Source organism: Globicephala melas, chromosome 10, assembly GCF_963455315.2.
Source record: "Globicephala melas chromosome 10, mGloMel1.2, whole genome shotgun sequence".
Lineage (NCBI taxonomy): Eukaryota > Metazoa > Chordata > Mammalia > Artiodactyla > Delphinidae > Globicephala > Globicephala melas.
The window spans coordinates 46,402,112-46,430,046 of NC_083323.1; the positions used below are offsets into that span (position 1 = coordinate 46,402,112).

The 27,935-nt window shown below is 35.3% G+C and overlaps 1 protein-coding gene across 6 annotated transcripts in view; it reads right to left on the bottom strand.

Moving 5' to 3' along the window:
- The window catches only part of CNOT2 (CCR4-NOT transcription complex subunit 2), a 110,055-nt gene that overhangs the window by 64,392 nt on the left and 17,728 nt on the right, over nt 1–27,935 (bottom strand). For 2 of the 6 annotated variants that reach the window (XM_060305619.2, XM_060305624.2), the window contains exon 2: nt 4,350–4,422. In XM_060305619.2, coding sequence (XP_060161602.1) covers nt 4,350–4,422 — 73 coding nt within the window. Of the gene's footprint in view, nt 1–4,349; nt 4,493–23,473; nt 23,635–27,935 lie in introns of those variants that run through there. The other 4 variants (XM_030866294.3, XM_060305621.2, XM_060305620.2 and 1 more) reach the window with 3 other exon arrangements.

Consider the following 27,935-nt stretch of genomic DNA (forward strand, 5'->3'; position numbering starts at 1 on the left):
AAAGAAATGGGGTACTTCATTGCTTGTTTACATTAAATTTTTACTGCAGTGCAAAAGAAAAAAATGTAATTTGTATACAGTATTGTACAATACTCTTGCATACTGAATGGAAGCACACGTACCAGATGAATTTGTATGTGCACCACTGATTGTTAAATAATTAGGAAACTTGTGTTTTAAATGCTTTACATTATGCAGAATTGTCAGATATCTGAAATGTCAGATAGGTGTTGAGTGTTTTAGCAATATCTGGGAAATTGTTTACAGTTTGGGGTGGGCTGGAAAGTCATTATTTTTTTTCCTATTCCAAATAACAGAAAATAGGGAATCACTTTTCAAAAAATTGCCACATGATACATAAAGATGCACCTATATACTGAAATATATATGTAATAAAAATATAAAAACAAAAAGAATAAAACAAAATTCAAACAACAGAGTACTTCTGGGGAAGGAGGCAGTGGAAGGGTGGAACATGGAAATATCTCCATTAAGTACAATACTCAAGCTGTAGAAAAACGCATATTTGTTAAAAACAAAGACAACAAATCACATTTGCACCTATATAATCACTAGAAAAGATACACACTAAACTGTTAAAAGTAAAATTGTGAAGGTAAACTTTCACATTCTATAGCTCTGTAATTTAAAAAAACTAATAGAAAGGAAATAAAATAGTTAATGGCAGGGGGAGAGAGGAGGAAATAGCAATACAATCACTGCCATCATTCTCTGACAGGATACATTCCACAAAGTTAATGTGGTATTCTAGATAATGAGGTATTCTTAAGGAACATACAGACTAGGATGCATTAGATCTAGTTTATAAATAACATACACTGAACTAGCTAGCATATGATGTGATGACCTCAAAGTAGCATTCTAAAAATCTTGGAGATATATATATATAAGTGGCATTTTCCCCAGCACACTCTGCAGTTTCTTCCTGTCACCTCTTTCTTTGTTTTAATTTTATTGAAACAACATGCATTTGAACACCTATTATGTAACTGAAACCATGCTAGGTACAGGCAGTACCAAAATAAATATGGCTCCAGTTTTCAAGACGCTTGTAACATACAGTAGCACTGTCTAATACAACTCTGTGCAATAATGGAAAAGTTCTATATCTGCACTGTTCAATATGGTGGCCATTAACAGCATGTAACTATTGAGCATTTGAAATGTGGTCGATGTGACTGAGAAATTAAATTATTTTATTTTGTTTAAATGAATTTAAATACCACTTATGGCTAGTGCCTACGGTACTGGACAGCACGGGGTTACAGCAAGACAAGGAAAAATAAACATAACTACATTGTATCATGGTACACACTAAACTAGAAGTATGCACAAAAGCTACAAAAGTAAGGAGAAGGAATGCTGAAGCTCATCACAGAATGGCTTCTCAAAGTATTGATACCTAATTCTTGAATCATGGAAGAAAGGTGAGGCATTACATGAAGAGGAACCCAAACAAGTAAAGGCTTAAAGTGTAAAAGTGCATAGCATAGAGATTTAAAAGCAGTTTTATATTACTCAACGCAAAAACTTTTCCATTTATATTACTCAATAAGCAAACAGAGGAGACAATGGAAATAAAAGTATGCGGGGTCAGAATGTGCAAAGATTATATGTAATGTTTAGGAGCTCGTTTGCATTATATAACAGAGGGGAAGAAGGCACTGGTAAGTTAACCTGGTAATTAATATGGTTAAATTTGTGCATGCTCATAGTTGGAATAAATTAGTGTAAATTAGAGAAAGAAAAGAAAATTCTAGCTAAAAACTGGAGTTACATTTCCTTGGAAGACGCTTGACAATCTTTCTAAAAGAATAAACTATAAACCATTTACATAATTAAATTATCTCATCTGAACTAATATACCAGTCTGTCTATGCAAATAAACTTCAATTACTCTAGTCATACTCAAAAAACTTTTAACTGGGCTTAAATTCGTAGTGACAAATGAAACACACAAAGTAGATACCAATAGAAAAATCAATACTTCAACCAACACCCATTTAAAAGTCATTAGGTTTTAGCACAAAGCTGAGGGAATGCACCTTCCCAAATGAGTTCCTAAGTCTTTAATCAAGTCCATAATGAAAGGAGAACTGGGGAAATTTTATCCTTTTTATTAAACTCTGGACTATTAGCTTATTATTATCAGAATGCTTAAATAACACTATAAGACATCAAGTAACCTCCAAAAACAAAAGGCCTCAAAGATAAATTAATTAGTATAAACACAGCTACAAAGAAATCCTACTTTATCCATGAAAAACAACAAATAAAATTCCTCCAAAATGGAATTGTTAAAAATCCAGATCATTTCATCTCAGCATATACGAACTCTTAGTGCTACCAATATAAATATTAGTAATTTACCTACTATTCCTTTGAATTTCCCATATGCTCTTAATATACTCATCATAATTATCAGACAGGAAATTATATTTCTATACATGTATTTTTCAAAAGAGGTTTTTACAAATAATTTTACAATGGCAATTTAAACAAGTGTTTCCAAGAATATTTCAACATGCACTAATTGTCACTAAGTAACAAGAAAAGAGAAAAGGGAAAATATTTTCAGGCAGAAGAACCCTAACCAAGAATGCATTTTCAGGTAAGCTAAAAGACCTGGATTATTTGTAAATAATGTGACCGAAACTGTGACTCTAAACCATTTTTTTAGAGTAGAATGAACAGGAATTAGGAAATCTCTTCATGTATAAAATATAATCTCCTTTTATTCCTTTCTTAAGTGTAAAATTTGGAATTCTTTATTAATATGATTCCATAAAGTAAATTAATCATACTGTGTGATCATACAAAAGTTTTGCTTACGCTTTACAAACTGGATTATAAACACTGAAAAGCCACACAATATAGAATCACAACATTCTTAAAATAATTTAGCAGAATCTATCAAAAGATACAACAACCCAAGTAGTGTAACCAATTAAAATCCTATGAGTCAAGGTAGTTGGAAGTGGTTGTGAGGCAGGAGTTACAGCAAGTATAAGTAATGAACAGAGGCCATGTTGATTAATTCTATAAAAACAATTCAGAACAGAAAAGGTTACAGGGAGAACTGATTCTGCATAGCCACAGCTTACTCTGGCTTATTAAAATTATAAAAATCTGGCAAGAAACTTCAGACATAAAATTAGGTCAAATTCTAGAAAGGTTAAATATGACACTACTTTTCATTATGGACAGTGCCCAAACCAGAACCTAAGTCTTGTGTTCAAAGGCTCTTTGTTATCTCACCATGAAGACCCATTTACAATTTTCTCCAATGTTCACTGTTCCAATCTGAGGGAAGAAAAGACTAACTGGGCTAAAATAAATGATTAGAAGATAAATGGTTAGTTAACAAAAGCTGCTGCTATCACACTAGTTGCCTTCACAGCCTGGAGGGAACAAAACTTGTGGGTGGAAGGGAGAGAGGGAGGCTGGATATGTATTTGTGAAAGAAGCCTAAAGCTTATTCCTACTTAACTATGAACTACTGTGTATTCTGAGTCATTACATAATTTGATATTAAATTATTATCAAATGAATAAAGCAGATTTTCTTTGAAAAAATTAAATTCAAATGTAAGAGTTTTTAAAATCACTATTTAATAGCACTATCTTTAAAATTCACCTTCTTTTAAAAGCTCAGAAAGAAAACAGGAATATTACACCTCAACCATCCTTTCAGCATCCTTACATATTTCATAGGGGATGGATATTATTAACTAACTTAATAAATGAGAAAACAAGAATCTAACATTATAAGGACAGCAAGCTAATGACAAATTCAATAGAATTGGGGTCTCTGAGTACCCTGGGATTTTCATTTCTATTTTTTCTATACTCTAACCAACTTTGTCTACATTCCTGTGATGCTCTAGTACCCCGAATAGATCCTAAGACTTCAGATTTAGTCTTCCAGAAATAATATGTATAAAAGCAATCAACATTTTGTTTTATGGAATACTAGCTCTGAATCCAGCCATGAAGTCATAAATCGTGTTTTAGATAATCTAAGTTTTGACACAGATATACACACCAGAAAAATTATGTTCTGACACTAAAAGAATATATATACATTTATTATAATATATATACATTATTTATAAGAATAAATATACATTTATATTATAAGCATGCTTTATTCTGAAAAATGTTCCCACTATTTCAACTGTCAAACCCAACATACGTTATTTTTAAAATTATAACCCCAATTTTTCAAACTCAGGTGTATCCAACCTGATTCCAATTAAATACAACATGTTAAACAGTTCATGTAACTATATGACCAACAGAAAAAAAGAAAAAAATTTTTGATCTTACCTGGTAGTTTCTTTTCTCAGATAATGTATGTCCATCAGTCCTCACCATAGAGTCGTGTCCTTTCCTCACAGTACTGGAGGCAATCAAATAGAACTGTCACTCAAGGGTCGTGTCACAGGAAGGACCGCCCACCAGTTCTCCCTCTAGAGTGGAATTATCCAAAAGCCGTCAAAATTACTAACATGTAAACATATGAACAGCAGCAAAAATATCCAATACGATACATAGAAAACAAAACCAAAAAGTACTCTTTTTATATCTTAATTGATCTTCCTCTTAACCATCCAGGGAGGGCTAGACTGGCAGACATTTTATTTGAGATAGAAGTTATTAAATATGAAAATCTTTCCCTTCCAATTAAAACTGTCTCCCAGACCACACATAGAAAGAAACTTACAGTGAATAAAAATGGAGTGGACAAAAAAGTTCAGCCCTGAATTGACACATTTTTTTTCCTTTTAAATAAACATCCTCCTGTTAGTCTCAGAAATGTTCAATTAATTCAGATTCAGTCATCTAATTTCAAATCCCTCCCCTCAAAATGCTTATTTATACAGCCGCTATTCATTCAGTTTATGAGGTTTATTCCTATGCCATAAGATGGGAATTCATCCTATAATGTTAGGATGATTAACAGATGCAAACCTAACTCAATATTCTATTAAAATTTACTCCAATGAAGAGTAGCAACACATGTCAACTTTCTGGAAGCCTCTGTCCTTCAATCCTCCAATTTCATGCATGCTCTAATAGAATGTGCTTTTTTACATTAGGGCAGAAAAATAATGGTGCTTATTTCTTAACCTGGACAGAGCTAAATAAGTCCAAAATGACTAGGCACTGTAAACTTCAGGTACAAAAAAAAACAATCACCGAAGCAGAGGTAATAGTCTCTAGAGATGCTAACTCAAGAACGTAAATTGAAAATGAAAGACCAAAAATTCAAAAGTGGTATCTACAAAGAATTTGTAAATAGTTGTTTTTAAGACTAAAGTCTTACTTTTACTTTTACCTAACTTTTAGTAAAATGTTTACCCCAGGAAAGTAGTAAGTTAGTATACCTACTGAACTAACAATAGTTGCTAACCACTAAAAACTATATTCAAATTTAGAGCAATTATTTAATATTAGACAAAATTTACTTTCAGAGAGGATAATAAAAACATCTAACTTAATTTCATAGGAAGTATGAATCAATTTTACTAAAACCAACAAACATGCACATACACATACACATGGATTACGTCTAAAAAGCAATCTAGTAAGAAGGTCAGAAAATTTTTCAAGGAAAACATTAAAAATTAATATTATTAGATTTAAATTTTAAAAAGAATTCATGTACTGAAAACCTACACTCCACCTCCTCTCTTATGCCTGATCACAAGTTAGCGGGTGCTATATACTTTTACTTAATTTTGACCATCTTGCATTGTAAATGTTTGGCTGAAATACTTCAGAGATGCCTGGCTCTATGGCAAAAATGTAAATGTGCATTACCAAATTTATATGTACTAGTGGAATTAAATACGTCTCTCTCAAAAGTAACAAAGGAGAAAGGTTTTTTAAAGCATAAGTATATTTACTGCTATAAATATAATCTAGCAAGGAATTAGGTTATTCATAAAGAAAAACTATCTACTGAATTAGATGGTCAAGAATCGTTAAGTGACATACATTTAGCTCCAACTTAAATGTTCATGACTGTCACAAAATGAGAACAAACCTATTTATTATGCATCCTCTAAACAACATTAACCCTGTTTTAATGTATTCTATAATATTAAGAGAGGTTAAAACAGTACTTGCTTTACTATTAACATGTTCATGACAAGTCTGAATTCAATGGACAGTAAGTGTAAAATTTCAGTTTTTTCTTAGAAAATAAGCATGTTTTCCTTCTTAAATAAGTTTAAGAATAAGTTTAAAGTCCATGCACTATCTTCCATTTGTACCAGTTTCATCAAAAGATATATTAGAAATCTAAAATCAGGCAAGGCTATTCTATTTTCAACAGCGTAACATTATATATATATATGAGATAATTAGGACTTTATATGCTAAATAATATAATTAAAAATATTTAATCTGTACATTTACCAGATTAAAAAAATATTAACTTTGGAATACTATGGATTTAGTACAAAAGTAAAGCTTGTTTTGTTTCTTTTGTTTCCCCATCTTGGGATAACTTCAAGTATTTCATGGCTTAGGGTTTCAAACAGCAGCCACTATAGGCATACCTCCAAGATACTGCAGGTTCAGTTCCAGATCACAGCAATAAAGCAAATACCACAATAAAGCAAGTCATTCAAACTTTTTCGTTTCCCAACGCACATAAGTTATGTTTACACTATACTGTAGTTTATTAAGTATACAATAGCATTATGTCTAAAAAAACAATGTACGTCCCTTAACTAAAAAACACTTTATTGTTAAAAAATGTTAACCGTCACTGGAGCCTCCAGTGAGTCATCACCTTTTTGCAATACTAACATCAAAGATCACCAATCACAGATCACCAAAACAAATATTAGAATAATGAAAAAGTCTGTAATATTTCAAGAGTTCCAAAATGTGATGGAGACGTGAAGTGAGCAAATGCTGTTGGAAAAACAACACCCGCAGACCTGTCTGATGCAGGATTACCACAAACCTTCCATTTGTAAAAACACAATAGAATAATAAAGCACAATAAAGCAAAGTGCGGTTGTTAAGGGAACCACCGACAGAAACCGCCTGCCCTGGCCAGACACGACAGTAACCACTTGCTTGAGTTATCTTACAACAGGAGGTCCTGGTAAGGAACACAGAACTAACAAGCTACCACCAACCGGAAGAATTCGGGAAAGGTCAAAAGGAGAGGAGACACCAGTCCATATGTCCTACCAACCTCCCAGAATCCTTCTCGCTGGAATCCATCTTGGCTGAACGACGCGTGCACCACCAGGAAGAACCCTGAGTCAGAATGATTGGCCAGAGACAACCCGGAAGCTAACCCCATCACCATAAAACCCAGAGACTGCGAGCCACGTGGTAGAGCAGTTCTCCTGGGTTCCCTTACCCTGCTGCTCTCCACATGGGCGCCCCTTCCCAATAAAGCCTCTTGTTTGTCAGCCCATGTGTCTCCTCGGACAATTCATTTCAGAGTGTTAGACAAGAGCCCACTCTCGGGCCCTAGAAGGGAAGGGGTCCCCCTTCCTGCAACACAATGAAACAAGATGTATGCCTGTATGTGTTCTAACCAATATAGGAATCAACATTCTATATTGAACAATAACTAAAAATCATTATCTCCTTTCAGTAAACAAAGGGAAAAAGAAATTAAGGCACTCTTATTTTCTTCTGGGTAAACATGAAAAGCTAACATTTGTCACCACTATCTTATATTAAACAAAGATGTTCAATAACAGATTGTGTTGATACTCATCATATTAGGAATGAAAGGACAGTGAATAGATAAAAAAGGCTGTGAATGTATGTGTGACACAGAGAATATGTGAAAAAAAGAAAACGAGAGAGAACATGCACCCTAGGTACCTAAATTTATTAAAGTTTATGCACTGCTTTTCCCACAAAGTCCTATAAATATTTAAAAACTCAGAAAAGACAAATATTTATAAAACTAAAATGAAATTTTCTATAAGGCAGGGATACCTTCCAAGACAGAAAAACAGAGACTGTATTTACCTTCCTACCTTAGACAACTAGAAAACTAGAAAAAAATGTATGAAACAATGATTTTCAGACATTGAACACCATCTCAGGACAGAGATCATCAAGAGAACAAAACAAAAGTAAGCTCTACTGCCTGTAGAGTTACAAGGCTGAAACACAGGGAGGGGGTTAGGCGATGGAACCCAACTGGAGCACAACGGTCTCACTGAGTTAAGGAAAAAGAGTTCAGAGTTAGGGGAAACACCAAGACAGCCAGAATTTGCAGGGCAAATGGGGAGAAGGAAGTTGCAAAGAGCTCCAAAGATATGGAGAGAGATTCCCCTCAAGGTTTTAGCTAAGTAATGATCTGTTCATGCATGTGAAAAAACTACTGAATCTGAAGAAAAAGCCTCTGAAAAGGAGCAGGCAGAACAATCCCCAGAGCTCATGTTCCCATCAATGAGAGTAGGACCTTTTAACACACAGGGTACTGAATAGAGTTCAGAAGGTAATGAAAACCTCAGTAATGAAACCAAATAAGCTTTAAACTGAAGTATGTTCTTGACCAGCACCAACAGAGCTTAAAACCAAGCCTCAAAAAGATCAAAAGAATTCTAAGTACCATAACTGTACCCCTAAACAAAGCCCAACAATATTTAAAACAATACAACAAAACCATCATTAAATAATGTAAAATTAAATGTTTGGCATCCAATCAGAAACACTAGCCATGCAAAGAAGCAGGAAATACAACCCATAACAAGGTGAAATATAATAAATGGAAATAAACCTGCAATTATACAGATGATAGAATTAGTGGCTTAAAGAGGTATTGTAAATGTATTCCATACATTCAAGCAAATAAAGAAAACTATGAACATAGTACCAGAAAGGTAAGGTATCCACCTGCCAATGCAGGGGACGCAGGTTCCAGCCCTGGTCTGGGAAGATCCCACATGCCACGGAGCAACTAAGCCCATGCGCTACAACTACTTAGCCTATGCTCTAAGAGCCCGTGAGCCACAACTGCTAAGCCCACGTGCCACAACTACTGAAGCCTGTGCACCTAGAGCCCATGCTCTGCAACAAGAGAAGCCACCGCAATAAGAAGCCCACGCACTGCAATGAAGAGTAGCCCCCTCTCGCCGCAACTAGAGAAAGCCCTGAGCAGCAACAAAGACCCAACTCAGCCAAAAATAAATAAATAATTATTTAAATTTTTAAAAAAATTAGAAGAAAAAAATTTCAAGGTATCAAAAATACCTAAGTTGGCAGAAAGAGGATTTTTTTTTATGGTGACAGAAAGGTTCTGTATCTTACTTTTGGTGGTGGTGGTTATATGACTCTACACATGTGAAAAATACCACAGAATGATAAAAACATACAAAAAAGTGAATGCATGCAGAAAAGGGTAAAGTGAATTAATTTGCAGTCTAGTAAGTTATACCGATTTCTGGTTTTGATAATGCACTACAGTTATGTAAGATGACATCACTGGAGGAAGATAGGTGATGGGCATATGGGACCTCCTTGTACTATTTTTGCATCTTATGAATTTATAATTATTTGAAAGTTAAAACATTTTTTAAAGGCTCAAACTGATCATCTAGAGATAAAAATTCAATATCTCTAATTAAACATGCATTGGATAGGATTAACAGCAGATTAGATACTCCAAAAGAAAAGCTTAATGAATTGAAGACATAGCAACAGAAAAAACTCCAAAATTAAACACTGTGAGAAAAGAGCCTAGGAAAAAAAAAAAAAGGAACCATGGGACAATGAACAGTGAGATATCATCACTAGGGACAGTGAACTGTTGGGCGATATCAAGCAGTCTAAAATTAATGTAATTAGTATCCCAGAAAGAGTAAAAGAGCAGGAGGACAGGGAAAAAAGGCCAAACTTTCCCTAAATTTGTTGAGAACTATAAACTCACAGATCCAATAACTTCAACAACCTCTAAGGAGAACAAAAAAACACACCTCATCATTTGACAGTCAAACTACTGAGAAACAGTGATAGAGAAATCATAAAGCAGCCAGAAGGGGAAAAAAGAATACATAGAGAAAAAGAGAGAGAAATGATGGCAGACTTGTCACCAAAAACAATGCAAATCAGGGGAGAGGTAATCAAGTTTTTTTCTAGCCGTGAGGGGTGTGGGATCTCAGTTCCCAGACCAGGAGGGATTGAACCCTGGGGCCAGGGCAGTGAAAGCCCAGAATACGAACTTGTAGGCCATCAGGGAACTCCCCTCAACATTTTTAAACTATAGAAAAAAATTATAAAAAACTATTAACCAAGAATTCTAAATCTAGCTAAAATATCTTTAAAAAATGAAAGCAAATACATTTGGAAGGGTTTGGCAGTTTTTTATAAAGTTAAACATAGGCTTAACATACAACCCAGTAATTGTGCCCCTAGGTATTTACCAAAGTGTACTGAAAACTTACGCTCATACCAACACCTATACGTGAATGTTTATACCATGGAAGATGTTCTTCAAAAGGTGAATGGATAAATAAAACAACACATCTACACAACAGAATTCTATTCAACAATTAAAAAAAAACCAAGCTATTAATTTATGCAACATGGATGAATCTTAAATGCACTTGCTAAGGCAAAGAATCCAGACCAAAAAGGCCATATAGTGTTTCCATTCATGACATTCTGGAAAGGCAAAACTGTAGAGAAAGAAAATAGATCAATGGTTGCCAGGGAACTGGAGGAGTGACTGACTACAAAGGGGACACAGAGGGAACTTTTAAAGAGACTGAATTATTCTATATGGTACTGGAGTGGACACAGATGCTATGCATGTCCCGAAATCCATAGAACTTCACAACATGAAGAGTAAAGCTGAATGTATGCAAATCTTAAAAATCAACTAGGAGGTTAGAAATACAGAACTGGCAAAAGAGTAACTGTATTACAAATGTATGACACAGCCACATTGAAGGGGGTATGGAAAATGGTGCTGGCCTAAATAACTTTGGAAGATGGTATTGTGACTGGTAACTGTAACAGAAAAAAAGAACTCTATATAAACACTGTGTTCTGGTTGGTAAAGTGATTCCTTACAAGGCTATGGATTAGTAATGCTGAAACAACTATACATGTCTACTGAAGATAAACAATAAGTAAAATAGATGGTGGTTGGTGGGAGCCAGATTTCCCACTTCAGGAAAGTTACAGGTAAGCAAGGATGAAAGGCTAGAACGAACTATGTAGTACCTCTATTGGTATCAGTTTGTTCTCAACTACAAAACACTTTAAATATGGTAACCATTCAGATTATTAGAGAATGGATCATTTCACTGGTATGTTGTATGTTGCTTGAAAACAAAAATTTATAAAATGCTAGGTGATTAACAGGTATGTCAAAATTATATTTTAAAAGACAGGCTTGATGAAGTAATATTTAAAAGATTTTTAAACAATGTAAACAAAGCTAATGTTTTAAAGCCTCCAAATTGTATTGAATATTTGCAAATAACTAAGTCAAAAAACTTTAAACTTTTTAACAGACTGGTAACAGAATTAAATTTCAAGAACGCAAAGTAATTCATGTAACACATGTATCACTAGTGTCTACTCATGCAATAACTTCTCTCAAATTCAAGATACTTTTAGAATAAAGTTACTGAATATACCAGTATAAATGATAAAAGAATAAACATTTTATACCTTTTCTGCTGAAAACCCGTGAAATAGATTTAGTCATGCTATCAGCTTAAAATCTGACAAGAAGCCAGTAAGAGGGAAAATAGAAACCAAATCTTAATTAATATAAGATAAGCAGGCTTATTCATCCTAGGTGTTTCCCTAAATCAGAGGCTAATAAAAATTCAGCACCTACTATTATCTAAACAAATGGTAACTGAACCCCAATTTTTCTTTCAAAAAAAGACTTCTCAAAATAAGAGATTTATGAGTAACATTTCTAGAAAATACTTAATTGGAGAGAAAAAAATTAACTTTATTCTCCAAATTCTATTAAATTTTGGATGTCATCATCATACAAAAATATACACCTTGAATGGAACAATAACCAGAAAATCTGAATTCTAGTTAGTATTAGCCTGATCAGTTTCTCCTCTCTGGCTTCAGTTTCTTAATCTGTAAAATAAAGTGATCAATTTAGATGAATTTTTTTAATGTGTGCAGCTCCAAAATTTTATACTTTAAATGTTTTGTGTCAAAGTAATCCATTTAGGAAAGTGGACAATTACAGTTGATTTTTTTCCATGTTTTCTTTTTCCTCCCACTTTATTGCTCAATAGTACTTTAAAACATGGCCCAAATATTTTGGAGGTTGGGAATGGTATCTAAATAAAAGATTTTAGGGACTTCCCTGGTGGTCCAGGGGTTAAGACTTCGCCTTCCAATGCAGGGGGTGAGGTTCGAACCCTGGTCAGGGAGCTAAGATCCCACATGCCTCAGGGCCAAAAAACCAAAACATAGAACAGAAACAATATTGTAACAAATTCAATAAAGACTTAAAAAAAAAAAAAAGGTCCACATCAAAAAAAAAAAAAAAGATTTTAATTTGGTAGTCTTTACCAAACTCAACTTTAAGCTACAATGTGAATTTGTCAGGTTAAAAGAGTTGAACCCGTTGGGCAGGTTTTATTTTCTGATATAGAGGACATTATATTCCAAGTTGGCTATTAATTAAAACACACTACCAAATGTGACCAATTTCACTAGAGCTCAATAAAAGCTGAAGTAAATGCACTTAACATCATCTTTAAAACCTTAGGGTTTCTCAAATTCCAGAACTATGTTAAGCAACATTTTCTTTTTAGTAGGTAGGCTGCAGTTACAAGTGTTTTATGAACTATTTTCTGAACTAATTTTTGGTTCGATCACATAGATAAATGTTTTCAAAATTCTGAGTTGATGACTTATGTTACATATAAGAAACGTGGGCAGACAAAATAAAAATAAATAAAACTCAGGAATTTCTGTTTTATATCAAACTTAGTCTGGGAAAAATGCCACATCAACTAAAAATAGTTTTTCTGAATGTTTTAATAATACATGTTTCAAGAGTCTATGATTAACATAAATGAAAAGTTGCCTACATTTACAAAGGAAAACAAATAAAAATAAATCAACACTATGCTTTTGAAATCAATTTACTCTCTGTTTGTCATAATTTAATGTTTTGTAGCTTAATTTTGTGTGTCTTCTATTTTCTGTACTGGTAGCGTTCCTGATGCACGATTTCTTACATATCTGTGTAGTTCTGTCACATGTTATTTCAAGGAGGCTTCTAGGTACCTGACACATGGAATTTACTGTGAGTAATAGACAGTAGATCTATCTGTCTAAAAGGCCCAGCATCTCGAACCATAATTCAAAAAGAGTCATGTACCAAAATGTTCATTGCAGCTCTATTTACAATAGCCTGGACATGGAAGCAACCTAAGTGTCCATCATCGGATGAATGGATAAAGAAGATGTGGCACATACATACAATGGAATATTACCCAGCTATAAAAAGAAACGAAATTGAGTTATTTGTAGTGAGGTGGATGCACCTAGAGTCTGTCATACAGAGTGAAGTCAGAAAGAGAAAAACAAATACCGTATGCTAACACATATATATGGAATCCAAGAAAAAAAAAGGTCATGCAGAACGTAGGGGTAAGACGGGAAAAAGACACAGACCTACTAGAGAATGGACTTGAGGATACGGGGAGGGGGAAGGGTAAGCTGTGACAAAGTGAGAGAGTGGCATGGACATATATACACTACGAAACGTAAAATAGATAGCTAGTGGGAAGCAGCCGCATAGTATAGGGAGATCAGCTCTGTGCTTTGTGACCACCTAGAGGGGTGGGATAGGGAGGGTGGGAGGGAGGGAGATGCAAGAGGGAACATATGTATAACTGATTCACTTTGTTATAAAGCAGAAACTAACACACCATTGTAAAGCAATTATACTCCAATAAAGATGTTAAAGAAAAAGAAATAAAATAAAAGGCCAAGCATCTCAAGACAGAAAATTTCTACTACCAAGTCTAAAAAGTTCCAAGTAAAATGAAATACAGGGCTTCCCTGGTGGCACAGTGGTTGAGAGTCTGCCTGCCGATGCAGGGGACACGGGTTCATGTCCTGGTCTGGGAAGATCCCACATGCCGCGGAGCGGCTGGGCCCGTGAGCCATGGCCGCTGAGCCTGCGCGTCCGGAGCCTGTGCTCCGCAATGGGAGAGGCCGCAACAGTGAGAGGTCCGCGTACCGCAAAAAAAAAAAAAAAAAAAAAAAAAAGAAAGGCTTAAAGTGCTCCAGGTGATTCAAATGTACAGCCAAGATTAAGGCTGTCGGGTTAAGACTTTATAAGAAAGTGAAATTCAAAAATGTTTTCATCTCAGTGTAAGTACTAAGCAAAAAGAAACATTATATAAATTGAAGGTAGTATATAAGAGACTGTACAGTTCCTATGCATGCCAATGCACCCTTTCCTTGCCTCTTACTGTACCTCTGAGAAATAATGCTGGGCCTTAAACATTAATTTTTACACTGTTTTTTAAGCACAAGATTTCTTTTGTTGAAATACACACACAGTAAGTGCAGAAGCAGATAATCAGAAGAAGTAGATTACAGTAAAACTTCCTTATTACAAGAAATTTCTAGTAAAAAAAGTTCCTCTAATATATTCAATACTTAGGTTTTAAAAATATGTCCACTATCTTAACATTTCTTCCTAGAAATGTAATATTAACTATCATTTGCCAAGCATTAGTCACTGTGCACTACTTCATGTATAATTTCTTTCAACCCTCAAAATAATTCTATAAGGTAGATATTACTGTCCCTTTTTTACAGATGAGAAAACAAACTCTAACAGTAAGGAAATAACACAAGGTCAAGAGGTAGTTAACTAAGCTGGAAGTAACAGGGCCAGAATTTGAGCTCCTGTTCACTTAACTTGAATTCAATCTTTACATACATATACGTATATGTATATATACACATGCACACACATATATCTCATACCAATTATGGTTTCATGAAGAAAATGTGATATATATATTTCTTCATGAAACCGTAATTGGTAATAAATATCATAGATGTATCATATACATATATCAATTATGGTTTCAAAAAAAATGAAATCATTTCTGGAAATTCCAGCTGTCAAATAATACATCTATTCAGAAGTCTCACTATTCTTCTATAAGAAGGAAATCAGCAATGGGGTGACAAGTAACAGACATTAATCAGCTGGAGATTCAAAGTTCAGAAAGACCCCTATCAGGAAATAAAGTACCCACAATATCCTTTCACACTGAGCTTTAGACCCTAAGCAGAGAAAAAACAGGCACTGTGTCACAAGGCGAACAGCGAAATTGTTTTGTTAAAGTTTTAAGGCTACCAGATTACTATCGTCAACCAAGGTCTCTGTGTCTATCCCAGTCACAGAAATGAATACATTCAATGTACCTTATCTTTATACAATTCTGTAAGAAGGAAGCTTCAAAATTCCTTAAAGAAGTCCAGTTTCTACATCCTTCTGAATTTTTGCATGTTTTCTACTTTTTAAATTGTCTCTCTACAGCAGACACTCCTGGTTGACTCCCTAACAGTCCAGTCCTTCTCCCTGTGACTGCCATAGTTGTTCAGTGGTTCAAGCTTTCCCACATGACTTAAGAGGAAATGTTGATTGATTTAAGTAAATATGATAATGCTACCCAACCACCCCCATGCCCCTGTCAGTAAATGATTTGTGTAAGGGCATTTGAACCAACTCTGGCCAGTGAGATACTAGGAGAAAGAGGAGAGGAGAAATCTGATTGCAGGATTTTAGGAAAGGAGAGAGAGACAGCCCCCTTTGTTCCCCTAGATGTTGTTATATCAGACTATCACATTTAGAACTACCTACTATAGCCATCTTTCAACCGCAAGAGAGCTAGCTTGGGGAATTCCCTAGCGGTCCAGTAGTTAGGACTCTGCGCTCTCACTGCCGAGGGCCCAGGGTTCAATCCCTGGTCAGGGAACTAACATCCCACAAGCCGCACATGTGGCCAAAACAAACAAACTAAATCTGTGGAGAGTTAGCTTAAGGAGAATCTCACACTCTAATAATGGCAGAACAGAAAGATGAAAAGAATTTGGCTCTGGCCTCAATCACTTAGCTGTTGCATTAACCAACACACAAATGACCATTCCTCCAGAGACACGAGAAAATAAATTTTAGTCAGTCGAACCAAAAGCTTCCTAAACCTTTAGGCTTATCCACACCTAATCCTTTAGTAATTTTTAAACCATTTTATGTAAAGTCTTTCCAAGGCATCTACCTCACTTTTCCAAAGCATATACAAACAGCTTAAAACAATAGTTCTTTCTATACTCATATTTCATTAGCTTAGATCATACTTAAACTAAAAATTGTATTAACACCGGCATAAAAACAGCTGATTCTTAGGGTACATGAGTAAGCTAGAGTAGTTCACCAGCTGTAAGTGCTCAGAATACTCTGGAACTACAGGAATTGAAAGCAATGGTTTAAGAGCATGTCACTTCAGTGGAGGCTTGTTAATAAGGACACACGTCACCAACACACCTCTGCATGTGACAGATTCTGTATATAACAAACATATATTCTTCCTCTATGGGAGGTGGGGTGGTGGTGCAGGGGAGGCAGTTAAAAAGTCCTACAAAAAAGCCTAGCACATATGTTTCCAGGAGAGAAGATTAGAGTAAACCTAGAGTCAAAGAAGTAGGAGTATGAGTCTACTCAGTCTCAACTCTGGCCAGGTAGCACTGTAATAAGAGAACACAAACTATAAAGAACCTTTACAACCTTTAGTTGTTTTACTGCTAATGAATTAAGAATAATGACAAAACCCCACAATTCAAAAATTTCAGGCAATACAGACAAAATGTACTATTTGCTTAATATGCATAACAGCCAAGTTCCATTTTATCATACATCCTATTAAGAATAACTATAGTAGTGTGCCATTGATAAGAGGTATTTCTATTCCCTTTTAAGAAATACTAGCTAGACAAATTATTTCAAGTAGAAATTTACCAGACATTCTGGAACAATTATTCAGTATTAAAACAGCCAAATATCCTTGATACTAATAATCATATTCTTTTCTAACTTCCTACCAAAATTATTTAAGGAACTTTACTATATCCCAGGTAGTAAATACAGACTCAATTAGAAATGCCCATAAGAAACAAAGAACAAGAGAATTTATTTCTGTAATAAAAACTCCATTTGTACAGACCCTGGGGTCAGAAACCATGTTTCCAAATTATTCTCCACAGAGTTATAAAGCAATGAATAACACAAAGTTACAGTAACATTCACATCTTTAATAGTAATATTCATTCATTGAGAAATGTATTTAATATTTATTAAACACAATTTACGTTTACCTAACACACAGTAGACACTAAATTAAATGTCTTCGCAGACTGGGACTTCCCTGGGGGTGCAGTGGTTAAGAATCTGCCTGCCAATGCAGGGGACGCGGGTTCGAGCCCTGGTCCAGGAAGATCCCACATGCCACAGAGCAACTAAGCCTGTGCGCCACAACTACTGAGTCTGTGCTCTAGAGCCCGCGAGCCACAACTACTGAAGCACGTGCACCTAGAGCCCGAGCTCTGCAACAAGAGAAGCTACTGCAATGAGAAGCCCGCGCACCGCAACCAAGAGTAGCCCCCACTCTCCGCAACTAGAGAAAGCCCACGCGTAGCAACGAAGACCCAACGCAGCCATAAATAAATAAATTGATAAAAAAAGAAAATGTCTTGCCAGACTGATAAGAAGAGGAGGTTTTAACCTATGTTCTAAAAATATTCAGTTTGGGCTTCCTTGGTGGCGCGGTGGTTGAGAGTCCACCTGCCAGTGCAGGGGACACGGCTTCGTGCCCCAGTCCAGGAAGATCCCGCGTGCTGCAGAGCAGCTGGGCCCGTGAGCCATGGCCGCTGAGCCTGCGCGTCCGGAGCCTGTGCTCCGCAACGGGAGAGGCCACAACAGTGAGAGGCCTGCGTACCGCAAAAAATAAATAAATAAATAAATAAAAATATTCAGTTTGTTGGGAATTCCCTGGCAGTCCAGTGCTTAGGACTCGGCACTTTCACTGCAATGGCCCAGCTTCAATCTCTGGTGGGAGAACTAAGATCCTGCAAGCCATGTGGTGCGGCCAAAAAAAAAATAAAAATAAAAAATTCAGAGTTCGTTGATCGAACACAGAGGGTATGAACTTGGATGGAAAAAAGTTACATCCTTATTCTACTAACCTCTAATTGAAATTTGGTATATCTTTAATTAAAAATGTAAGTAATACGGAGGTGGTGGTGGTGGGATGAACTGGGAGGTTGGGATTGACATATATATACTAATATGTATGAAATAGATAACTAACAAGAACCTGAGGTATAAAAAATAAATAAAATTCAAACATTCAAAAAAAAAGTAAGTGATAATCATCAAAAAGACCACAAATAAAGGCTACGGAAAAAAGGGAAATCTTGTAGTCTGTTGGTGGGAATGTAAATTGGACAGCCACTGTGGAAAACAGTATGGATATTCCTCAGAAAACTAAAAACAGAACTACCAATGATCCAGCAATTCCATTCCTGCGTATTTATCTGAAGAAAATAAAAACACTAATTTGAATAGATACACACACCCCCATGTTTATAGCAGCATTACTTACAATAACCAAGATAAGGAAGCAACCAAAGTGTCCATCAACAGATGAATGGATAAAGTACAAGTGGTGTGTGTACACACACACACACACACACACACACACACACACACCAGAATACTACTCAGCCATAAAAAAGGATGAAATGTTGCTACTAGCGACAACATGAAAAATGAACCTGGAGGGTATTATGCTTAGTGAAATAAGTCAGACAGAGAAAGACAAATGCTGTATGTTATCACTTATTGTGGAATCTAAAAATAAAACAAAGGAATGAATATAACAAAACAGAAACAGACACAGAGAAGAAACTAGTGGTTACCATGTAATTCTATGGGGAGAGGGAAGAGGAGAGAACAAGCAAAGGATAGGGAATTAAAAGGTACAAACTAGTAGGTATAAAATAAATAAGCTATAAGGATATATTGTACAGCATAGGAAATATAACCAATATTTTAGAGTATCTTTAAATGAAGTATAATCTAGAAAAACTTGGAATCACTATGTTGTACAACTGAAACTAATATATTATAAATCGACTATACCCCAATTTTAAAAAGTGTTAAAAAAAAAAAAAGTAGGGCTTCCCTGGTGGCGCAGTGGTTGAGAGTCCACCTGCCGATGCAGGGGACACGGGTTCATGCCTGGGTCCGGGAAGATCCCACATGCCGCGGAGCAGCTGGGCCCGTGAGCCATGGCCACTGAGCCTGCGCGTCCGGAGCCTGTGCTCCGCAACGGGAGAGGCCACAACAGTGAGAGGCCCGCGTACCACACACACAAAAAAAAAAGTTAAAAAAAAAAAGTAATCAACAAGCCACAGTGGTATTACCTGTGATTTTGTTACCATTAGAAACTACAGACATTTTCAAAACACTTTAGTTGCTTCAAATCTCAAATTTTCATTTATGTTCATTACTAGCCTAAAAATTACTATACAGCACTGGACATTGTTGATATGCACATTACTGAATTTATTTATTTGATATTTTAAAAACCATATTCTAATATAACTGGTGTCCTCATAAGCATGTATATTTAATTTTGCACACCTAAAATATTGAAAAAGGGTCGACATGTGTCACCAGAGAGCCAAAGGGGTTCATAGCCCAAAAAAGGATAAGAACACCTGGGTCAGAATTTCAGGGCAAGAAGAATAAGGTTGTTTGCAGAGGATAACAGAAAGCACAGCAAATTAAGAAAAAGAATAGGCCTCAGAGCATATTCAGTTGAAACTTCTTGTTTTAAAGATAAAGAAATTGTGGTCTGGTGGGAGTGTTGAAGGTCACACACACAGCTAATTAGTGACAGAGCCAGAGAAAACAGAATCCAGGTTTTCTGGCTCAGGATCCAAGGCTAAATGAACTTTGATGTGACTTGGCTATAACAAAGCAAGACAGGGCAAAGACAACTCTGCACAAGACACAATTCCTTGCACTGAATGCATAGAAATAGCCCAAATACCTGAATATTCCAAATGTTATTAAAATATATTGTTTCTCCCACTTTTCCTGAAACATGTACTTCTTGGTCTATTTTCCCACTTTATAGAGAGACATGGGTAAAGTGAAATTTTTACTTCCCTCCTGATCTATGATAAGTACAACAGCATAAGCACAACAGTAGATATCAAATAACAGCTAGTATCAATATCAAGGAAACAATAGAAAGCAGAAACTAACAAACTGGAGAGTCTGTGAACCACCTAAAGAAGGTAGCTACTACTATTTAACTCTAGCTAAATGCTATCAAGAAAAGAACCGTCAACTCAGAAATGCAGATGGAACAAAAGTATCCTTCAAAAAATAAAGGTGAAATAAATACATTTTCAGATGAAAGAAAACTAAGATAAATCATCATGAGCCAACCTGCTCTAAAAACAGGAAGTTTCTTTGGACAAAGGTAAATAATGAAGCTTAGAATTTCCTGAATGAAGAACAACAAAAATGGCAAATATGTGGGAATGTATACTAGACCAGGAAACAGCAAACTTTTCTGTAAAGGGCCAGCCTGATGATAAATACTTTAGGCTTTGCAGGCCCAAAAGCCTCTGTTGTGATTAATCAGTTCTGCACTTACAGCACAAGAGAACCCACAGAAAATACATAAACTAAGAGCTGTGGCTGTATTCCAATAAAATTTTATTTATAAAAGCAGGTGGCACGCTGTATTTAGCCGATAGTCATAGTTTGCCAATCCCTATTCTTTTCTTCTTAAATTCTTTAAAATATGTGTGATAATTTAAAGGAAAATTTACATCACTGTCTGAAGGGGTATATGAACCATGTAGATATAATATGACAATTACAGCATAGATTGATGCAAGGAACGGGAACTACCTGGTGACAAGATTATAAACTGTAATAACTGTAGTGCGTTGAGTTGTGTACCAATAAAGATATATTCAGGTTCTAATCCTTGGTATCTTTGAATGTAACAATATTTGGAAATAAAGTCTTTGCAGATGCGGTCAAATTAAGAGGAGGTAATACTCAATTTGCGTGGGCCCAAATCTAATGACGACTGTATCTTTCTAAGAAAAAAGGAGGACTTCCCTGGTGGTGCAGTGGTTAAGAATCCGCCTGCCAATGCAGGGGACACAGGTTCGAGCCCTGGTCCGGGAAGATCCCACATGCCGTGGAGCAACTAAGCCCGTGTGCCACAACTACTGAGCCTGTAATCTAGAGCCTGCGAACCACAACTACTGAGCCCATGCGCCACAACTAATGAAGCCCGCACGCCTAGAGCCCATGCTCTGCAACGAGAAGCCACTACAATGAGAAGCCCACGCACCACAACGAAGAATAGCCCCTGCTCGCCGCAACTAGAGGAAGCTCGCATGCAGCAATGAAGACCCAACGCAGCCAAAAAATAAATAAATTTATTTAAAAAAAAAAAGGAAATAGAGACATAGAGACATACACAGAGGAAAGATAACCAAGTGAAAATGAAGGCAGAAATAGAAGTGATGCAGCTGTAAGCCAAGGAACATCAAGGACTGCTGACAACAACCAGAAGGCAGAAAAAGCAATAAAGGATTCTTCCCCAGAGCCTCGAAAAGAAGCATGGCCCAGCTGGTACCTTGATTTCAGACTTCTAATGTCCGAAACTAAGACACAACATGAATAGTCTTAAATCTGCTGAAAAAATTTAATTCACACAGTTATCCTCCAGGTCAAGATGGTTTCACTAGTGAATTCTTCCAAACATTTCTAAAAAAGAAATAGTGCCAATCTGACACAATGTCTTCCAGAAAATAGAATGGGAGGGATTATTCTGTAAGTCACTTTTAAGAAGTTAACATTACATTGATACCAAAACCAAAGAGTATACAAGAAAAAAAATCTTAAAGACCAATCTTCCTCATTTTTTGCAAAAATCCTCAACAAAATATTAGCAAATCAAATTCAACAAAATATCCAAAGATTAATAAATGATGAATGAATAAGCCTTATTCTGGGAATATACTTGCTCTACCTTCTTTTCTGAGTTTCTTTAAGTAAGATAAAATCATATGAAATAATAACAACATATTGTTGGGTTTATAAAATATTCAGCTGCAATATGTACAACAATAACAGCACAAAAAGGGAGAAGAGGGAATAGAGCTATACAGGAATAAAATTTCTGTATCTCACTGGAACTAAATTAGTACATCTGAAGTAAATCCTAATAAGAATACAGTAAGCCCTAGTGCAACAACTAAAAAAATAATATAAAAGAATATAGTGTAAATAACATTAAAGGAACTAAAATGTTATAGTAGAAAAACACCACTTGATGCAAAAGAAAGCAGTAAAGGAGGAACAAAACAACAAGACATGAAAACATACAGAAAATATAGCAATATGGGAGACATATATTCCACTACACCAATACCAATATTAAATGTATCAATAAATGATTAAAGAATCCAATCAAACTGCAGACTGTCAGACTGCAAATATAAAAATAACACAACCTAGATGTCCATCAACACATGAATGGATAGACGATGTGGTGTATATACATACATACATATATATGGGTGTGTATGTATTCTTACATATATAGGAATATATATATATGAATATTACTCAGCCATAAAAAAGAATGAAATAATGTCATTTGCGGCAACATGGATGGACCCAGAGATTATCATACTAAGTGACGTAAGCCAGACAGAGAAAGACAAATATCATATGATACCACTTATATGTGGAATCTAAAAAAATGATACAAATAAACTTACTTACAAAACAGAAATAGACTCACAGACATAGAAAACAAACTTACCCTTTGATTACCAAAGGGGAAGAGGGGGATAAATTAGGAGATTGGGATTAACAGATACACACTACAAAAAAATAAAATAGATAAATAAGGTCCTACTATATAGCACAGGGAACTATATTCAGTATCTTGTAATAACCTATAATGGAACAGAATTTGAAAAACAATACACACACACACACACACACACACACACACACACACACACACACCCCCTACCTGAATCACTTTGCTGTATACCAGAAATTAATACATTGTAAATCAACTCTACTTCAATTAAAATAATAAGTTAAGAGATACTTTATTGCTAAAAATTGCTAACCATCATCAGAGACTTCAGCAAGTCATAATCTTTTTGCAACAGTAACATCAAAGCTCACTGATCACACACAAAATAATAATGAAAAGGTTTAAAATATTGCAAGAATTAACAAAATGTGACACAGAGACACAAAGTGAGCAAATGCTGTTGGAAAAACTGGCACCAACAGATTTGCTCGACGCAGAGTTGCAACAAACCTTAAATTTGTAAAAAACAAAATATCTTCGAAGCACAATAAAAAAAAGGTATGCCTGTATTGGTTGTTTCCCCTCATGATCACGTGGCTGACTGGGAGCTTGTGGCTTGCTGCTGCTGCTGCCCAGCATCACTAGAGAGTTTCCTACCATATATCGCTAGCCTGGGAAAAGATCAAAATTCAAAATTGTAAGTACAGTTTCTACTTAATGCATATCACTTTTGTACCACTGTAAAGTTGAAAATTCAAGTCAAACAATCATAAGTTGGGGACCGTCTGTAATAGATTTTATAATAGTTTAATAAAAGACTTCAGCAGGGCTTCCCTGGTGGCGCAGTGGTTAAGAATCCACCTGCTAATGCAGGGGACACAGGTTCAAGCCCTGGTCCAGGAAGATCCCACATGCTGCGGAGCATCTAAGCCCGTGAGCCACAACTACTGAGCCCACGTGCCGCGTCTACTGAAGCCCGTGCGCTCTACAGCCCGTGCTACACAACAAGAGAAGCCACCGCAATGAGAAGCCCGCGCACTGCAACAAAGAGTAGTCCCCCACTCGCTACAACTAGAGAAAGCCCACGCACAGCAACAAAGACCCTACACGGCCAAAAATAATAAATAAATTTATTTAAAAAAAAAAAGTTCAGCAAGTTTGCAGAGTATAAAACAAATATGCAAAAATCAATTGCATTTTTATATACTAACAATGAACAATCTGAAGATGAAATTAAGAAAACAATTCCAGTTATGAAGCATCAAAGAGAATGAAATACTTGGGAATACATTTAACAAAAGAACTACAAAATTTATCTTCTGAAAACTATAAAACATTGTTGAAAAACTTAAAGATCAATCATATAAATGGAAAAGACAGTACAAAGACCAGAATACATAGATGGCAATACTCCCCAAACTGATCTACTGACTCAAAACAATCTGGCTTCTTTGAAGAAACTGACAAGTTATTCCAAAAATTCAAGGCACTCAGACTAATAAAAACAATCTTGAAAAAGAACAAAGTTGAAGGATTCATTCTTCCAGACTTGAAAACAGATATAGCAACAAAAAAGAATTGAAAGTCTAGAAATAAACCCTGACATTTTATGGTCATTTCATTTTAGACAGGATGCCAAGATAATTCCATGGGCGAAAGTATAGTCTTTTCAACAAATGGTGCTGGGACAACTTAATACCCACATGCAGAAGAATCAAGCTGGACCCCTTTTCTCACATCACATACAAAAATTAATTCACATGGGCTGTAAACATAAATGCATGAGCTAAAACTATAACACTCTTAGAAAACAGAGGGATAAATCTTCGTGACCTTAGGTTCTTCAACATGATGGCATGAGTAACAAGATAATATGCTGGATTTAATCAAAATTAAAAACGTTTGTGATGAAAATATACCATTAAAAAAGTAAAAATAAAACCCAGAGAATGCGAGAAAATATTTGAAAATTACATATCTAGTTAGGAATCTGTATCTAGAGTATACAAGGAACTCTTACAACTGGTTAATAAAAAGGCAAACTAGTTTAGTTTAAAACTAGTTTAAAACTAAACAAAGGATCTGGATCCGAATAGACATGTTTCCAAAGAAGACAACACATATTTGTAGCCAAATATGTACACAAAAAAATGTTCATGTCATTAACCACCAGGGTAATGTAAATCAGGTATCTACAACATACACAGGAGGATGACAACAATAAAAATGACAAATAATAGCAAGTATTAGCCAGGATTTGGAGAAATTGAAACTCTCACACACTGCTGGTGGAAATAAAAATGGTACAGCTGCTTTGGATAATAGTCTGGCAGTTGAAGAGGTTAAACACAGTATCATGATTTGACCAAACAATTCTACTATGTATGCAACCAAGAGAAATGAAAACATACACAAAATGAAAATCTATACAAAAACTTGTACACAATATCTATAACATCATTATTCATAATAGTCAAAAAGTAGAAACAATGGAAATGTCCATCAACTGATAAATGAATAAATGGGATATATCCATACTGCAGCATATTCTTCAGCAATAAACGGATTAAGATATTGCTAAATGCTTCAACATGTATGATCTTTGAAAACATTATGCCAAGTGAAAGAAGCCAGTCTCAAAAGACCATGTATTCCACTTACATGAAATGTGTAGGATAGGGAAGTGCGTAGAGACAGAAAGTAGATCTGTGGCTGCCTGAAGCTGGGCGGAGGTGGGAGTTGAAAGAGAAGGGGAGGGCCCGCTAAAGGGTATAAGAGTTCTTTCTGAGGTGAGAAAAATGCTCTAAAATTAACTGTGGTGGTGTTTGCAAAGCTCTGTGAAAATACTAAAAACCACTGAACTGCACATCTTAGATGGGTGAGTTAAAACATGGTATGTGAATTACAACTTAATAAAGCTGTTAACACTTTAAGACTACAAATCAGGCAAGGATGTCCCAGGCAGTACAATTATGCAAGAAAAAGAAATGAACAAACAAAAAAACAGAGATTGGAAAAACAGAAAAAATAAATCTTCCCTATCTGAAGATGGCACGGACTGCCTGAGTAAAATATGCTAAACCATTTACAAAAAAACTAGAACTACTATGTAAGTTTTGCAAGGTCAAAAGCAAGATCAAGATATGAACAAAATCCTACTTCTGTATGCTAGGAATAGCTAGTACAGCTCCAAATAGTTTCCTCAAAATTAGACATTCAGGCATAAATATGAGATACATAGTTATAAATCTAACAAAACATGTGCAGGTTCTGTATGGTGAAAACAATGAAACACTGATGAGATAAAAGACATACTATGTCTAAGAATTGGAAAGCAATATAATTAAGATGTCAACTCTTTTCTAATTGATCTATAGATCAATTAAATACAATGCCAATCAAAATCCCAACAGGATTTTTTAAATAGATTAACAGATTTCCATTAGTCATTAGGGAAATCCAAATAAAAACCACAATGAGATCAAACACACAAGAATGGCTACATTCACAAAAGTAGACAAGTATTAGAGAGGAAATGGAAAAACTGGATCCTTCATACATTGCTGGTGGGATGTAACATTGCTCTAGGTGCTGGAGATACAGTCAAGATACTAAGTAAAAATAAGACAGGAAAGATACCTGCTCTCATGGAATTTTCATGTAGCTAGAAAATAATGAACAGAAATGATTTTTGATAGTGATAAATGTTAAGCCAGACAGAGAGTATTGTGATATTGCAAAAGGTATACTGGATAAAAGTAATAGGAATTACTTTCTGAGATTACAATTGGTAAGTCATCATTCAAAGGATGAGGGTGTGTGTGTGTGTGTGTGTGTGTGTGTGTGTGTGTGTGTGTGTGTGTGTGTGTGTGTGTGTGTGTGTGTAAAAAGGCTCACCTGTTCAGTAAGGACTCAAAAGTATTTTCTCCTATTTATCATCTTATTAAATAAAATAGTTTTCTCTCTTTATTAAACACATGTAACTAACCAAGGGATTTTAATCTACAGAAAATGACCACTATTACCATAAACTGATATACTGTTTACGAAAAGCCAAGAATACTAATTTTAATTAGGTTTGATTTTTGAAATACTGAAATAACGAACACACTCCTATCTTCATTGATCCCTTGGGGTATAAAGCACTCAGGATTAACCTAAATGAAGATATTTCTAGTCTATCTGAATGCCTAAAAACTGAATACTAGTTTTTAAGAATCTTAACTCATTTTTTTCTATCTTCAAAGGCACAATTTACTCTATCATCTGTCCCACTTTTTTACCACGTATAACCCCACTTAATTTCCACTTTGTACTTTTTCTGTTAACTCTTCTTCTACATTACACATTGTCAGACTGAACCATCCTTTGTCCTGTTTTCATCTAATAACTTTTTCCTACTGATTGTGCAGTTAAACAGTTATCAATATTTGGTTTAAACAGTTATCAATAAGACAACAAATCAATTAGACTCATCCTGTAAAAGCTTTTAAAAAATGTGACATATTGGCAAACTAAAATTTTGTAGTGAAAAAACAACTAAAAGATATCCTTCAAAATTTGGTGTCCTTATTCTCAAATTTCTACATACCATACACAAGCAGCAAAACCTACTATTATTCCCCTAACATTTTAATTTGTTCTTTCCAAAGGTCAAGTCCAATTTGATACAAGCACAATCAATGTTTATGGTCAAAATATAAAATTTAATAACTTTTTAGTTATTTACATAAGTTTAAAACTATCTTCTGGCCACAAGTACACACTACTGATTTAATCTGCTAAAACCCACATTAACTCTCCTCAGTTCCAAGGCCAAATAAAAATATTACTGCACTCAACAAACATACAGAGGATTTAAAATAACCACCATCATCATCATCAATCTCAAAAGTCCACAAAAGTGAGGTGGAAAAGTATGTCCTAGAAAAGTATCTGCTACCTAGCAGGCATTAATTAAAATTTGCTGAAT